At 43.3% G+C, this 15,623-nt stretch overlaps 1 protein-coding gene across 1 annotated transcript in view; it reads right to left on the bottom strand.

Annotated features, from left to right (window-relative positions):
- Positions 1-6,190: 6,190 nt before the first annotated feature.
- Positions 6,191-15,623, bottom strand: part of RSPH14 (radial spoke head 14 homolog) — a 76,951-nt gene continuing 67,518 nt past the window's right edge. The window contains exons 5-7 of the mRNA XM_066199570.1: positions 8,828-9,053; positions 7,430-7,566; positions 6,191-6,450 (exon numbers count right to left, since the gene is read on the bottom strand). Of these exons, the coding sequence (XP_066055667.1) occupies positions 6,191-6,450; positions 7,430-7,566; positions 8,828-9,053 (623 nt within the window). The remainder of the gene's footprint in view (positions 6,451-7,429; positions 7,567-8,827; positions 9,054-15,623) is intronic.

Genomic DNA, 15,623 nt, shown 5'->3' with positions numbered 1-15,623 from the left:
TTATATATACACAGGTAACACATTATGTATATGCACTATATATATATTATATATTTAAAATATATATTTATGTGTGTGTATATATACTATTTTTTACTAATCAATTCCCACCCAGGTGTGTCAAGGAGCTCTTTACTGTGGACTTGGAGCCCACGTACTGCCTCTCTGTGGACTGTGCTACAAACCGGCCCATGGAGAAACACCCACAGCATTGGAATGCTGGGCTGCATTTTGCAAATGCATCCAAGGGCTCTGTACTGCTTTTCTGCAAAGCTATAGATCTTTCCTCTGAAGATTTCATTCAGAAATAGGATTCCTGCTGCATGGCAGCATGAGTTAACAGTTGAGGAAGGAGAATAGTCACAGCTGTGTGATATCAGCTAAACCAGGCTGATTGTCTCCACTCGATAAGTTTGGTACCAGCTGGGGACACAGGAAAAGACAGATTTAACACTTCAAAGCAAAAAGCAATAGATCTTCTTTTCATCCCATTCAGCTTCCTGGGTAATCAAGTGTAGAAAGAAGATGCTGCTTGCTCAGTCAGGCAGTGCCACCATTCCCTGCTCCTTTCTGCACACGTAGGTGGGACTGTGCTGGCCCAGAGCATTCCCGAGGCTCTGCCGAGGGTGCTCCGGGCTGGCAGCAAGTGCAGCTGAAGGGAAGGGCAGAGCAGGCCCCGCATGTGCCACAGCAACTGCTCTGCCTCCTGGGCTTTCATCGCTCCTGAATTTCCTGGCAGGATCTTTGCTTCATTTGGATCTAACCCCAAATGCTCTGGATTCCAGCAGAATTGCAGCTCTTCAGTAGAATTGATGCTATTCAGCATAATCCCTGCAGGGTCCTTTGCATAGGCCAGGTCAAATCAATACTTCAGAAATACCAGTGCAAAGGCTTTTTTCCCTTACACTTAACACAGTGATAGAGTACTTGAAAGACCATGGAATTAATTGTATTTAAGGAACTATGAAGACTTGTATGTATTAAAGTAACTGTATATTTTGAAGTATTTGGTGTCCACAAAGTGATGGGATTTTTATTTAATATTATGGAAGACAGAGGAACTTCATTTGGTGTCTAGGTTCTGGCTCTGGGTAATAGTAATGGATGAAAAACAAACAAGGAGGACATCACTGAGGATTGCCCAGATCCCTCTTTGTCGTTCTTTGCTACAAAAATATGGTGAAATTACAAAGCTGTTTGGATAAAGACAACACGAGTGATTTCCTGGCAGTCTGAGCAGCCTCCGGATGATCTCCTGGTGAATCAGGCATCATTGCATGATTTTACTCCTCAGAACTAGAGAGTTTTGAAAATCTAACCCCCAGTTTCTCTGGGATATTCCCTGTATGTCCTCAGCAACCTGATTTCATTGTGGTCTGAAGGTGGATGTTGTGGAGGGCAGAGCTCAAATGTTTATATGAAGTTTGACAGCTACTGTTGACTCCTGTAATTTTGTAGAATTTCATAGAAAAATTGCTTTATATTGTGAACAGTTGATACAATTGTAATGTCTAGCTAACATGAAATGCCAACTCAAGTTGGCAGCTAATGCATTCATGATTTTAAGGAAGAAAATGACTTTTCTTCAGTTTTCAGGGGAGCTCTGTCCGTAAGCTGTTGTTGGGGACACTCAGATAAAAGCAGCAGCTTACACTGTTCTGGGCGTTGTCACAGATGGGAACTGTGAGCACACCCTTTCCCCCAGTGTTTGACCATACATTTGAAATTCTTCTGGTTACTGGTGAGGCTCCAAATAAATCTGTGGCTCGCGGCACAAAGCACCTGCTTGGCATCCACAGCACAACACAGCTGTGTTTCGAGGGATCTTGAGACTTCCCAGCTTACCCTGTCAAGTGAGAAACATAGCTAAAGCTTATTTTAGTGGACTTTAGTTAGATATACAGAACTATTTTAATAAAATAAAATAAAACAAAATAAAATGAAGTATGCACTTAGTAGTTCTGTCAGCAAATTGTCAGAGTCCTCTGTAAAGAACACACACTAAACAAAACCTTCCGTTTAAGAAATGCTACGTAGTTCTTAGGGAAAATCCTGCAAAACGGTAACCACTGTTCACTTAATTTGTCTGTATCACCCACGAAAATGTATCCAAGTGTCTCAAAAATGTTTGGTTTCAATGGTGATGAGAACACGCTGTTCTTAGAACTCAGAATTTGGGTTTATTCCCGTTTCGTTACTGAAAAACCTCACGCACTGGAATGCCAGGGGAGGGAAGGTCTGGCACTTCACTTGGAATAAACCTGCAGTGCCCGTGGTTTGGTTTTAAGCAGACTGTCTGGCCATGGCACAAGGCTGAGCTCCTCAGGTGCAGGTGATGGTGGTGACTGGAGCCCAGCAGCAGCTGGGATTGCCAGGGGACTCAGCTCCCTGACCTTCTGTAACTGGCAAAACCAGGAGCGCTCCTAGAAAGTAGAAGCCAAGACAAAAATGAGGAGCAAAGGTAAACAATAAATCCATGTGTTGTCAGTCATTGTATTTGAAGGGCACTTGAGCTCATTGGTTTGAAGTGTTTGAGCCAGGGGAGTTTAGAGCTGCCATTTCTGGGGACAGACTGCACAGCAAAGGGTGGGGCACAGGCTGGGGGGTGACAGCAAAGCTGCTCTCAGGAAAGCTGCTGGCTGCTTTAATTTGCTTAGTGGTCTGATGTGCCAGCTGCAGGTGTGTGTGCCCTGCACTGCAGTGTTCTCTGAGAGAGCTGAGACCCCACAGAGAGGGAACAGCAAGCAGAGACCTGCTCTTGTGCTGAACTGACAATCCTTAGTCCTAGATTTAATAACAGCAGGCAATACACTGCTGAAAGAGATGACAAATGCAGAAAACCCCTGGTTTCATTTGGTGATTCATGGCATTTTCTCACGGAGCGTGTCTTTGCATGGGTCTGTGCTGGAGAACCTAAAGGACAGACTAAAACTTCACTCGCTCCAGTTTCTACCAGTTGCTCTGATGCAAGACAGTATAAGAAGTGCCTCAAGCTATCGCCCTTATTATTGATAAAACAGGTTGCCTTTTTTGTGCCTCCTGAAGAATATTCCTTCTTGCCATCTACCATGGACAGCTGTGAGAAAGAGTAACTCCCCTTGAGCTCCTGAGCCCACCCTCTCCTCACCTGGCAGAGCTGAGGCCAGAGCAGTGTGTCTGCCTGTATCAGCACCTCCCCTACTTTCCTGAAGGTACCTGGAGGAGCTCCAAGCCGAGGTGTGAATGTCTTGTCACTCTGTGCAGTGTTTTTGTTTATAGTGTTGGAGCCTATAGCTTTAAAAATGTAGCTTACATGCAAGGTACGCTAAAACAAATTAGTAGAATGGGTTTTATTCATCCAAATTGCAAACTCTGTCTTGCTAAAAATAGGTCCAGGGCTTTGAGCACATTAGCTTTGTAGCTGTCTCTGCCCTTCTGGTTTAATGTCATTAGCCAAATCTGACTTTCCCAGACTATTTTGTCCTTAGACAAATGTCTCACTATATGATTGTTAATTTATTTTTTTTAATAGAAAAGGTAGTGACGGAAAGCAAATATACTCCCTGCTTTGAAACATGAAAAGATGGAATTAAAAGCTGCCTTTTCCCAGAGAGGACAGAATGGTTGCCACCCCTTGGCCTTCTGAAAGCACATAGGGACAGGGGAAATGAGTCTGTAGTTGCATGAACAAAGAGCCATAACATTTTTAACCTTCTGGAAACTGTTAGAAAAAATTCAATGTGACCTCTGCTTGGGTAGGACACAAGACTCCACAGGGAAGTCTTGCTTCCCATGGATGCAGCTGTCTTGTCCTCTGGTGTTGCTGAGGATTGTTGGGCAACTGGTTTGAAAACTCAATCTGTGTGGAGTGTAACTGTATTAATCCCAGTATTGACCCAGGACCACATTAATTATGTCTGGGCCTTAATAATTGTTGGCTTCAAGCTAAAAAGGCAAATTGATTTCATTGATGTTAAAGATCTGCCTTGGTGCTAAAGCCATCAGCATAGAGCACTGGGGAAGGTACAGTGCTAAAACCAGAGACTTGCTGTACACACAGCATTTCCTTTGAAGCAGTGAGTTTAATTAGGGTATGAGGTGCCAGATCTTGAGATGTTAATTTAAGTATTTATAATGTGTATGAAGTGATTCAAAAAGATCTTCAGCATTTTTGTGACCAAGTCTGTGGCAGATTTATTATGGAGTGTTCCTGACTGAAAGCTAAGTCAGTCTAGGGAAAGTGTTCATCAGCTGCTCCTTTGATCCAGCCAATTGTTTTACTGACACCTACAGTGCTAATTAATTCCCAGCCTCATGAAATGGGGACTCTTGTCTCTCATCCCAAAGCAGGGAATTAGCCCTCAGCACACCACGTGACTTTTGATTAATATATCTGCAACCTTTTTGTCAATAATGCAGCTTTGTAAGAAGAAAACCCCAGCTAACAGTGGTTCATGGCTTCCATACACAGACTTCACATTTTGGCATTTGCAGAGGCAGCACACGGTCAGTACAGCCCAAGGGAATTCCTGTTGTGTTTGGAGTGTGATGGTTTCACGTTGTCAGGTGTTACAGTGCCAAAGAATTGCTGACACAAAAGCAGACAGGTGGGAGGGCCCCAGTAGTGTCCATATCTCAGAGTTCACCTGAGGCTTTGTTCCATTTCTGTACTGTGTGTGCAAGATGAGAACACTGATCCTTGTAGAGGCTTTTTTGGGAACATTATATTGCCTTCAAAGCATTGATCAGGCAATTATTTGGAATGCAGTGCTTAAGGTCCAAGTCAATTTCTTCTAGTCAGAGCAGTTCAGTGTGGATGGTCTTATTTCTGCATCTGAACAAGTTAACTATTTTGGGAACTCACTGAAGGCTGATACCTGAATTATCGGGGAAGGCTGTGACAAGGTTGGACCCGAGCTAAAATGATGACTGTAACCAGATTTTCCTGCAGTTGTGTAAGAGCTGCTAAGCCTACACTGTGCTTCTCTAGTCCTTTAGCGGGTTATTAAAGCTGCCTGGCTTCTCTTATTGAGTTGGATGCACTCTGGCACCAATATGTATTACGTACGAGTGCCTTATGTGTTTAAAAGGCACAGTTGCTCCAAGATCCTGCCTGGAGGGAAAGAATCCAACTGACTCAATACTTTTGAATCACATCTTTATAGGAGAGGAAATTCACCCTTTGGTTACGTAGTGGAAGAGAAGCATTTTAACTGTAATCACTGCTACAGGAAGAGTTTATACAGTGGGGAAGGGTAATGCAGTTTGCAGTGTGACCGTGGGTTTGAATGGAAAAGCAGCCCTGACAAATAACCCCTTTTACAGACCTGATGCAGCCTCTTTGTAGCTACAGTTCTGGATATAAAACTCCCATGTGAGAACAAAACCCAGGTGAAAACAAATGGGACTTGCTGTGAAGCTGCACCAGCTGCTCTGTCACATTTTGGTGGCTGAGAACGGCCAGGGCTGTCCTGCTCCTTCGTGTTATTTCTTTGCCCAGACCTCCCGTTGAAGCCTCTTAAATCACACTCTGCTAACTGCAGACAGAAATTTGCAACTTGTCTGTAGTGAGCAGCCTTGAACTCCCAGTGAAGAAAATGTTACTGAAACTTCCCACCACTTCCACTGCCCTTCAAACCCCGAGGTGCTTTTGTTCCTTATTATAAGCAATTCCAATTAGGGATCAGAGCCCTCTCCTGTTGGAGGCCCCAACACAGCTTTACCAAGGGCTACCCCAGTCAAGGCTTTCTGACTTGGGTCTTAATCCCATGTTCACACATGCTTGCAGCAAAATTCATGTAAATTCCTGTTGTTAGATCAATTTGTCCGTACAGACAAGACTGCTGGGGGGGTTAAATGTGAACCTTTCTGATATAATTAATTATTGATTAGTGTTTGATAGGCTGAGGTTTAAAAAAAAAAAAAAACAAAAGGAGAGAACATCATGAGGAAAACAAAAAAGGGTTGGGGTCTTGTATCATAGGAAAATCCTGGTAACTTGGGCAATAACTCCTAGGGGAGAACTCCACACTTCCCAACTTTTCTTCCCCATTTTTCCGCTTGTGACCTGCAATGTAGACGTGAAACTGTTGCCAAATAACTTTTCAGGAGGAACTGATGGAGAATAAGTGAGGAATAGAGTTCTGGCGTTGAAGGTCTCGTGTAATCCTGCACCTTTTACAGCCAGACAACAACAGAGGGCAATAGATCTCTAGAAAAGATCGCGGCTGCAGAAGGGTTTCCAGTCGATCACGGCGATGGCGATATCGGCAGCTCTTTGCACGGCCTCGCTGGGATCATCCAGACGCCGCAGAAATGTGTCCCTGTGAGCCAGCAGTGTCTGGCGGCCCTCTGGCAGCTCAGCCAGCAGGGTGAGGGTTTTGATCGCATTCAAACGCGCTTTGCTGGTTTCCTCAGCAACCAGCGTCAGTAAAGGTGGGATGGCTTCAGCACCCATGGCTGAGGATCTCCCTGCGGGGAAATAAACCGCCTTTGAAATGCGTTCCGACATCTGATCGTCTTTCTTTTGGACGGACACGTTCTATTCCCTGCCCGGCTGCAGCTCTGAACAGCCCTGGAGCTGCAGTGCACAGAGGCAGAACACGCTCTTCTTTCAGAGACCGAGGTTGGCCCCCAGCTGTTTATTTTTAAGGAAAAAGATCTTTCATGGTTAACTTTATCTGCCTTGCACATTAGTATTTCATTTGCAACAAATTATCTAAAAATATGCGAGGCACCAAATGAGAGAATAAACTACGTTTTGGAGGGGGGTGAGGAGGAGCGGAGTGTGGTAGATGCCCTTAAGAACATCTGCCAGCCTTTCGTTTTTAAAAACACTTCAAAGACCAAGATCCACTCCTGAGTTGTCTTTGGAAGCCCGAGGAAGGTTTGCAGAGGAGGATTGGAACACAACTGCTGTTATTGAGTCTTTTATGTCTAATTACTCATTCATCACACTGGAAATTTAGCAGTTAGTATTTTCTGTGTCATGTAAGTTACTTGGGAGAGCTACAGACCCTATTAATATTCATTGCTCTCCCAGCTGTGAGAGAGGAGCTGCCTCTAATCTCAGAATGTTTCCCGAGAGCAGCGCTCCTCTGCTGAGCACCGCTGATTCAGTGGAGTTCCAGGTTTGTGGATCTCTGTGTGGTCTGGACTTGAATGGAAAATGTTCCCCTTCTGGAGGGAAATGATGCAGGTGAGGTAAATAAATAACTTCTTGACTTACTTAGGGGAATGAAATTTGAAATATTCTATCCCCCCTAGGCACTGTGACAAAGCAACAGTAGTTGCTAAAGGCAGTTTTAAAGAAACGTCCCAATCTTGGAGTTTCTTGACGAGCTGCCAGAAACAGAGGGCTTGGGGTGGGGGAGGGCAAATGTTTTGTTATTAAGTTGCCCTAGAATTGGATTTCCAGGAGGCACCCCAACAGAACTGCTCTGGCTCTCACCCTGAGGTGTAACAAGAGCAAACATCAGCGCTCCTCTTGAGTCCGCTTGAACTTGGGGCTGTGGGTCTTCCAGCAGGCCCAGCAGCGCAGGAATCACCTCTTCATTGTACACAGCGACTTTCCCCTCAGCGTGAGAACTGTGTGGACAAGATGGTTCAGTTGTTTCCTTGAGCTGTGCCTGGTGCCCGTGCAGCCCCCTCGGCCTCTGGCCCCGGTGCCACCGGCACTGTCACACCCTGCCGGGCTGCCCTGGAGGGACTGTCCTGCCGGGGCCACAGGACAGGGCTGTGCTTGTGCCTGCTGAACCCACCCCTGGGGGTACCACACTGACCTGCCGGCACCAGCTTCATCATATTTTAGGTGATTTTTAGGTGGTACCTGGATTTTTCAAAAAGCTTCCTATGGTACAGTGGACACTGACGGGCAGCTGCATGTAACAGGATGTAGGATTAAGGGTGCTGCTAGTCCTAATTGCAATGGAGTTACAAACCTGGCTGGTGAAGCCTCCGGAGATTTAAAAACCTGCTAAATCAGAGGGCTGAAATAAATTCCACTCCCAGATCACTTTTCTCTCTTTCTTTCCAGCCTCTCTAATGAGGAGAATATTTAATGTGGCCCAGCCATTGCAGGGCCCTAAAACGTAGCTCATGTCCATATTTCAGTTGCATTTTGCTTTCTTTCCGTGACTCACGTTAATTATACTCTTTTCCTCTAAGGCCTCTCTTGATTACAGGACATGGGGAAATGTGTAGTGCCAGTTGATATGTAAACTACATCATCTGCAGACATTCTGAACTAGACATTTGTTGAACACTTATTATATTTTCTGCTTGCAGTACAGTGGACTTAAGTTGTTCTTTTCATCCATTCTCCGATACACAAATTTAATATAAAGATTGCTTTTTCTGATCCATCGCTGATGTATGTGGCAGCCTGTGGCAGAAAACTATTTCTGTCTTCAATCACAGTGAAAGTTTCCAAGGACCCCTAATTTTCTGAGAGAGAGCACTTTTCTAAAAACATAAGGGAGATTCTCCCTACCTCCATAATGGTCAGAATCCTGTTTCTACAAGATTTTTCATGCAAGAATTTTTTCCTAGCAGTGCTGTACCAGGAAAAAAAAAATCCTGATTCCACTGCCAATACTGAAAACAAACAGAAGGAGAAGGAATGACTGATCAGCATCTGCTTTCTTCAATGATTTGTAGCAGTTAGGAATTTTTTAAGCCCCATGCGTCCCGTTTTGTTTCACCCATGCGTGCATTCGGGCTGATAGTGCTTTATGTGTGAAATGTGGCAGCTTGAGTGTGTAGTGGAACACAGCTGTAAATGAATGGCATTTATTTACTCCTGGAATTAGCTCTTTCTTGGACTAAAGCATTAGAGAGGTTTCTTTACCTGATTTCTAAGAGGACGCACGCTGCTTTGCTCCTGATGGCTGTGGAGGGGTGTGAGAGCTTTTCCTTCAGCACAGTAAGAGCACCAGCTGCCAGGGCTTCAGAAACCTCCACACGGAGACAGTTGGAGAGGGTATCAAGGATCAGCTCCTGGATCTCATCCAACTCCGTCTTCAGCTTCAGGACCAGGGGGGGAATCAAACCAGCCCGCAGGACACCACCAGCCCCTGCACAGGGGACAGGGAAGGAACGTGGATGAGAGCTGAGTGAAGCTACTATTGCTCCCTGCAGAAGATCAAAATACATGTGGGAACTCGTCCTTACACAGAAGTGGGATTGAGAGATGGAAACTACTCCAACACTGCCCTGTTTATACATGTCATTTCAGCATTGCTTCTTTGGGGAGCTCCCCCAAAACTCCTCTAAAGAAATCAAGACCAGGTAACAACCGACATGACAATTGCTTTGATGTTCCCAGTTTCTCTCTATAATATTTCTCTCAAAATTATCCTTGCAAGGAAAATAGAGGAGATATATATATATACACATTACAAAGTCACTTTCTCTGTAGCCTTTCTAACTGTTCTCAACAAGAACAGATGCTAAGAGAGGCAGAGATGTTGGCCTTTAGAGCTCGTTCTTTGATTTCCCACTGTAGTTTTTTGGAGGGGGCAGGGGGGGAAGTCAAGATTTTGGGAACTGTCAGCTTCCTCACACATTTCTTTGTAGTAGTTCTGTCAAGGCAAAAATTTAAATTCTGAACTTTCCAGCAGTCAGTACTCTTGCACTGGCTCCTAAAATATAACATCAAAGGCACAGAGATCATAACTTGCCCTGAAAGTGATGCCTTTGCTATGAGCAAGAGTCTGATTTGTACCATTTCTTACCCTTTACTAAGTCAACACTGCAACAGCAATGCCAGGGGAAAGCAGAACGTACTGTCCACAAGTAACTATGTGAAAACAAAATTCTCCAGCTTGTCTTGTTGCTAAGACTGATTCTTTGGTTGCTATGAGAAATGGGGCTCTTTTCAAAGTGATTCATATATGGTTAGATAGGAAGTTTTGTGGATAAGAGTCATCAAGGTATTTTCAAATGAATCTCCACAGCAGAGACAAGTGGGAAAGAGATTTTAACGACCCTTGGTGCTGCACAGGAGAAATCCCTCACCTTGATAACTGGGTGAAAACCAGGATTCTAATCTAGAGGTTATTGTACATACTGTTGTACATATTTCTGAGGCTTTGCTAATATAACTTATTAACTTATAACTTATGTTACTGACTTCTTAGGACCCATGCTACAGTGCCAAAGCAAAGAAATGCCTTGGGGTGATATTACACCTTTACTACCTGTGCGACACTTGGAGGTCAGTTTCTGTGAGAATTCAAATAAATAACGGAAACCAGTTCCAAGACAATTCACTTTGGAGGCTAACAGCATTTTACAAACAAGGATTTCTCCTTGTGCCACAAAGGCAAAGCAGGAGAGGAAAAGTGAAATAATGTTCTTTGGAGCTGTGGCTCTGTGTGCCACTACACAAGGGAGTTGGTGCTTTCACAGTGAAAACAACCCAACTAACTCTATATTGTTCCCTGGAGGAACAGAAGAAATCTGTCAAAGAGTAACTCCAGCCCATTTAAACTGTCCCTGCAGAAGGATGTGATAAAGGACACCTGCACTACTGCACTGGAAAGGACTCTCTTGGAGGGTCCCTGGGAAAGAGGGCCAGCTCGTCCATGACCAGCATCAACCCTCTTGCCAAGGGTTGCTGGGGTTTGGATTGTACATTATAGACATAGAAAGGTTTTGGCAGGTTACACAACAGCAGGAGTATGTCTGGGGATTCTCCATGCCTTATGGAACGCCAGGCAGTAGGGAACCCACTAGTGAACTGCTCCCAAGTTCCTAACTGCAAACCAAAGCAGTTACATCATATCCAGAATTCCTTTAGCCACACTTCCCAACAGTCTTTTGAAATGGCCTGTGAAAGACAAGATTTTTTCAAATGCAACTTCTTTAACTCCTCCCAAAGCTTTTCACGAAAAGAAACTGTATGGCCTGAGAGCATGAAATGGGGATCCCCAGACTGCTCAGTCACCATATGCACTTCTGAATTCTGGGTTGCTGTGGGAATCAGTACAGAATCTCAGTTTGGGAGGTACAGTTTCAGAGGAAGAGTAATAAATTGGAGGTGACAGACTCAAGCTCACACTGCCTGTCACAAGCACCTGTGTGCTGCTTGAACTCATGTGGATCCCAGTGCTCCTTGGGCCAGCCCATAAGCAAACCTTCCTTGCACAGTGCAGACCCTGGTTTGAGCCCAGAGAAACCATTGCTTGATTTAATTTAGCTTTCCATTCCATCTGTCTGCTACAACTGCTGCTGGAGCATTCCCTCCACCTCCCTCGTGCTGGGAGATGTACTTGCCTCCTTCCTCTTTTTTGTACTTGCTTTCAAATGCTTACTAGCTATTTTTTAACTCATCGTAAGTTTCATTTTCACTTTGATGCAATTCCCTCTTTTCCAAGACTTCCTTGCTAAGGTCTCTCAATTCTCTTGATCAGTTTGCCATCATACAGCCAGGAAGTATAACCAGCATTCAGGTGTCACTTTTCTTTGTGTCTGGATGTTTCAACTGTCTTCAATGTATTCCACCAATACATTCATCCAGCCAGGGCTGCTTCCACTGGCCCTTATTCCTCCCAGTTAATGCTTATTGACTTTCTTTGCCTCAGTCATCCCTCATTCATTGCACTTCATGTGCAAAATTTTTCTGGTGCTGGCCTTTACTATGGCGCTGCAGTTCTGGGTGTGAAACCCAACAAAGCCACATAGTGCCTGTGTCCACAGGCTGCTGGGATAATGCACAATGTTGTCTAGAACAGCTTTATTTTGTGCAGCCATTCAGCAGTATTTATTCTGGGGTTACTGGAGCTCATTTTGTCTGAACACTTGGGATGTTCTAATTTTCTTTTAAAATTGATTTTGTTTTACCAGGCTGGGTCTCTGTACCGGGAGCTTTCTCCTCTACTGTTTTTGTCAAGCTGTCTGAGCTCAAATGCTGTCGTGCTACTGGAGGGAGCTTCCCATATACAAATATAGAAACCAAGATGAATTGTTTGACCTTGTCAAAAGTCTCAATGTGGTGAAGAGAAAGAGGGTGGAGAGGAAAGGCCATCAACAACAACAAAAAGAGACTACCTACCACTGAGACTGAAATTTCCACGTGGAAATTCGTCATGGTTTTCCCAGGGGAAGCACAGGTTGAAAGGTCTCGGGAGGGAAAAGGGAGGAGGCAAAATCAGTGGCAAGTTGTTTGGGAGTCACTTGTAAATGAGAGTGGTCTCAGATCCTTGGATCCTAGTGAGCGAGCAATAGGAGGGGAAGGTAAGCTGGGGTTTTGAGGAGTCCTGTACTGAAAATTACAGTGGCATCCTCAGGATATCAACTTTTTCATTAAAATACTGCCCTTTCAAAGGGGATTTGTCTATTGCACAGAGTGTTCTAGATACCCTGGGCCCAGGAGAGTAGATGGGAAATATGTTTTCAAAATGCAAATAGTTGCATTTGCAGCTGCACAGTTAACGCCATTATTGATCTGTTTTTCTGAGAATTTGTAATCTTCCCTTGGGCTGCTTTTTATCTGAGCACTCATCTCTTCCTTCTCATAACTCTCTGGCCACTCTCATCCTCCCTTTCCTGATTTTTGTTTCAAATAGGCCCAAAGAGGAGTTGCCATTTATTCTGTTCTCTCAGTATGGCTGCAGGGCATGTAAACAAGTTAAATTTTGTAGAAGACGAAGGAGTTTTTTACAGCACACAACAGTGGTGTTTTGTTTTGGTTTTCAATTACATAAATTAAATCACACTGCAAATCCTTTTCCTTAAAAATGCTGATTTTCAACTCAAAATGTTTGTTTTGGTCTGAAGCATGTGCCTCATGCATGGCCACAAAGTGATGACTGGAGTAATGGAACATAGAAAAGATGGAAACACAGATCCTCTAGAATATGAATCTTTGTTGATACCTTGGATGTCTCTCTGCGACGGTCACAAAACTATTTGAAATGCTCAGGAAAGGCATTTGTGCTTAGGAAGGGGCACACAGGAAAAGCAAAGCAAAGCCATGGGAAGGGAATCTGCTGCCTGGCATCACAGCCAGCTGGGACAGCCCTGGGGGCAGCTCACTGACTGAGCAGCCAAGTGATCCTGACAAAACTCCCAGAGCAGCAGCTCTCGTTTGCCCTGCAATAGTTTATCACCATTTCAGAGGGAAGCAAGGGTTTATTACCCTTGTGAGTGCCACCATTCAACATAGACACAGGCAAACAGTGCTCAAGTGATGCTTCCTTTGTGCCAAGAGTGATACCTTGAGTGACAAGATGAGCACAGGGGATGCTGCCCCTGCACACCTTCCTTAACAACTCCTTGCTCACTACTGTTTAAATGGAAAAAAAAATCATTTATTCTGGGAAGATCTCTGAGTCACCTGTCACAAGAGCACAGTTTATGAACCTTGTAGTAGCTTATTTAATGTGAAGATTCAGCATTTTGATTCTCAGTGCTTCCAGCATTATGGCTGTGGCAAGGAGTAGATTGCATACAATATCAGAAACACTATAAAACTGGGCTGAGCTTCCTGGTGAGTTTGGAGCAGGAGGCAGACCACATTCAATGAACTACAGCTCACCTGCCTAGAACCCAGCAGCTTCACCAAGCCTTCTACCTGAAGGGGAGAATTCTCTCTGCGTCTTTGGAAATCAGAACATTTTCCTCTTCTTTGCAAGAATAGTTCTCTGTCTTTCCATGCCAATTTAACAGGAACAAACAGCAGTGTCCCCAGGGACGACTGTGCCTAGAGACAGAGGCTATCTCTTATCTGAAAGGACTGAGGGGTGGGAAGTCTCTGTTTACATGAACTGAAGAGCTACGGGGATATTAAGAGAACTGAGGAAAACACTGCAGAGATTGGATCAGACTAGAAATAGTAAACAATTCTGTATCAAACCATTTCAAATGGGAGCATTGGCTCCATGCATTTATCTTATGAGAGCCCTAGGGATTGCCAGGTACAAAATCACAACCTCAACAGTAGTATCTGTCAGATCCTCATTAAAAATACAACAGCTTTATAAAACTTTATAAGCTTTATAAAAGCATTATATGATCTGATTTTGAAGCCACTGAGAATTTTTCCAATCCTCAGGATTTTGAGATGCTGTCTGAATGAAAGATATGACAGAAATTAAGGTTATAAAAATATTAAAAAGTCAGCAGTACCCTGCAGGAACACATAATGTGGCTGCCTCTTGGGATGATTTAAAAACCCAAAATGTTTCCAGCATTAACAAGGAACAGGAAAGATAGTTCTGATAAACAAGAGGTTCCTAAGCCTCAGTAAAGAATGAAAGAGATTCCTGCATATCTCGTTTTTGTTTTTAGAAACTTTGCTTTAGAGTGTGTGCACTTGTAATATCAAAGCACCACTGAAAAAATTAACATAGAAACGACATCTGATATATCTGCATTATCTTCTCTGGTATAATTTAGAAATCCAAGAAACATTTTTCTTTACTTTAAAAAAAATTGTCATTTTGATAGTAATTAACTGCCTGCGACCACCTGCTTGAAAGGAGTGGGTTTAACTATTTAAATGATTCATGGCCAATGAAAAGAGGAATAATATCTAAAGAATTAAAAATTGTTAGTCTACAGAATGTATTTTATCACATCTCTAAAAACTCTAGGGATGAGTTAGACAGAATAGACTTGTGTTTCACATAGAAATTTTTCAAAATGAGACATAAACCTTGGGTACTGTTTTTGTACAAGATTTATCTACAGTCCAAGATCAATAACTGACCAAGACAAGTCCCCTCATTTTGACTGATGGCAGTGTCAGATCCTTCAGTTTTTGGGAAATCCCCTAACACGGAAAAGTGGCAATAATGAAATGTCTTCTCTGTTGTAATAGTGCATAGTCCAGCAACTGTGGATTGCTGCTCAGCCATGTGGAATCTGAAGGCAGTCTCCAAAATGAAAGCAACTTCTTCTTCTTTTACTGGAACTATATTGATTTGTTTTGATGTACAAGAAAGCAAACAATCAAAATGAAGATGAAATAATTTTTTTCCTAGCTCTAATTGCTGATAGTCTGCCTGTAAGTTGCAGGATAAGCTGTGCTATCTTTTGCAGGGGTTTTTATCCAGCCCTTCTGAAGTCCAGCTGCTGGCACCTCACTTTTAAGTAAATTTCTATAATTTTTCCACATTTGTAACTTCATCTACAGACCCCCTCACAGCCATCCTGTGTACCCAAAGGAATGAATGCACATGCACACACACAGCATGCATTTCACTGTTCTTCCATGCAGATTGATCACACAAATTGGGAAATTGCTTGGATTTTATTTTTCTGACCAAATATCTTTATAATCTTTTAAAAAGAATAAAAATCAAAGAAAAAAAATAGTAAAAATTCACCCAGAGGGTTGGGTTTTTTTCTTGTTCTTTTAGATGAAGAAGGAAATGTCACCCTGAAATGTATTAATTTCCTCTACAGGGAAGACTTTGCCAAAATACATGAAGGAAGGAAAACAATCTGACGTGCACTACTTGTGCCAAAGTCCTCAGATCAATAACTGTTCAGAAAATTAAAGCCTTAAGATAACTACTCCCAAAAAGCTGAGCCTTAGCCACTGAGGCTATTCCATTTCAGATTTTCCAAGTCAGAATTTATCCTTTTTTTTTTGCTGGTCAGTAATGGACACGTGTAGTTCTAAGATGAGAATAAGA

Source organism: Chamaea fasciata, unplaced genomic scaffold (genome assembly GCF_029207755.1).
Source record: "Chamaea fasciata isolate MVZ Bird 193981 ecotype frontalis unplaced genomic scaffold, bChaFas1.0.hap1 SCAF_18, whole genome shotgun sequence".
NCBI lineage: Eukaryota > Metazoa > Chordata > Aves > Passeriformes > Sylviidae > Chamaea > Chamaea fasciata.
Note: the sequence above shows the minus strand (reverse complement) of the source record. Positions and strands in the feature narration are given on the sequence as shown.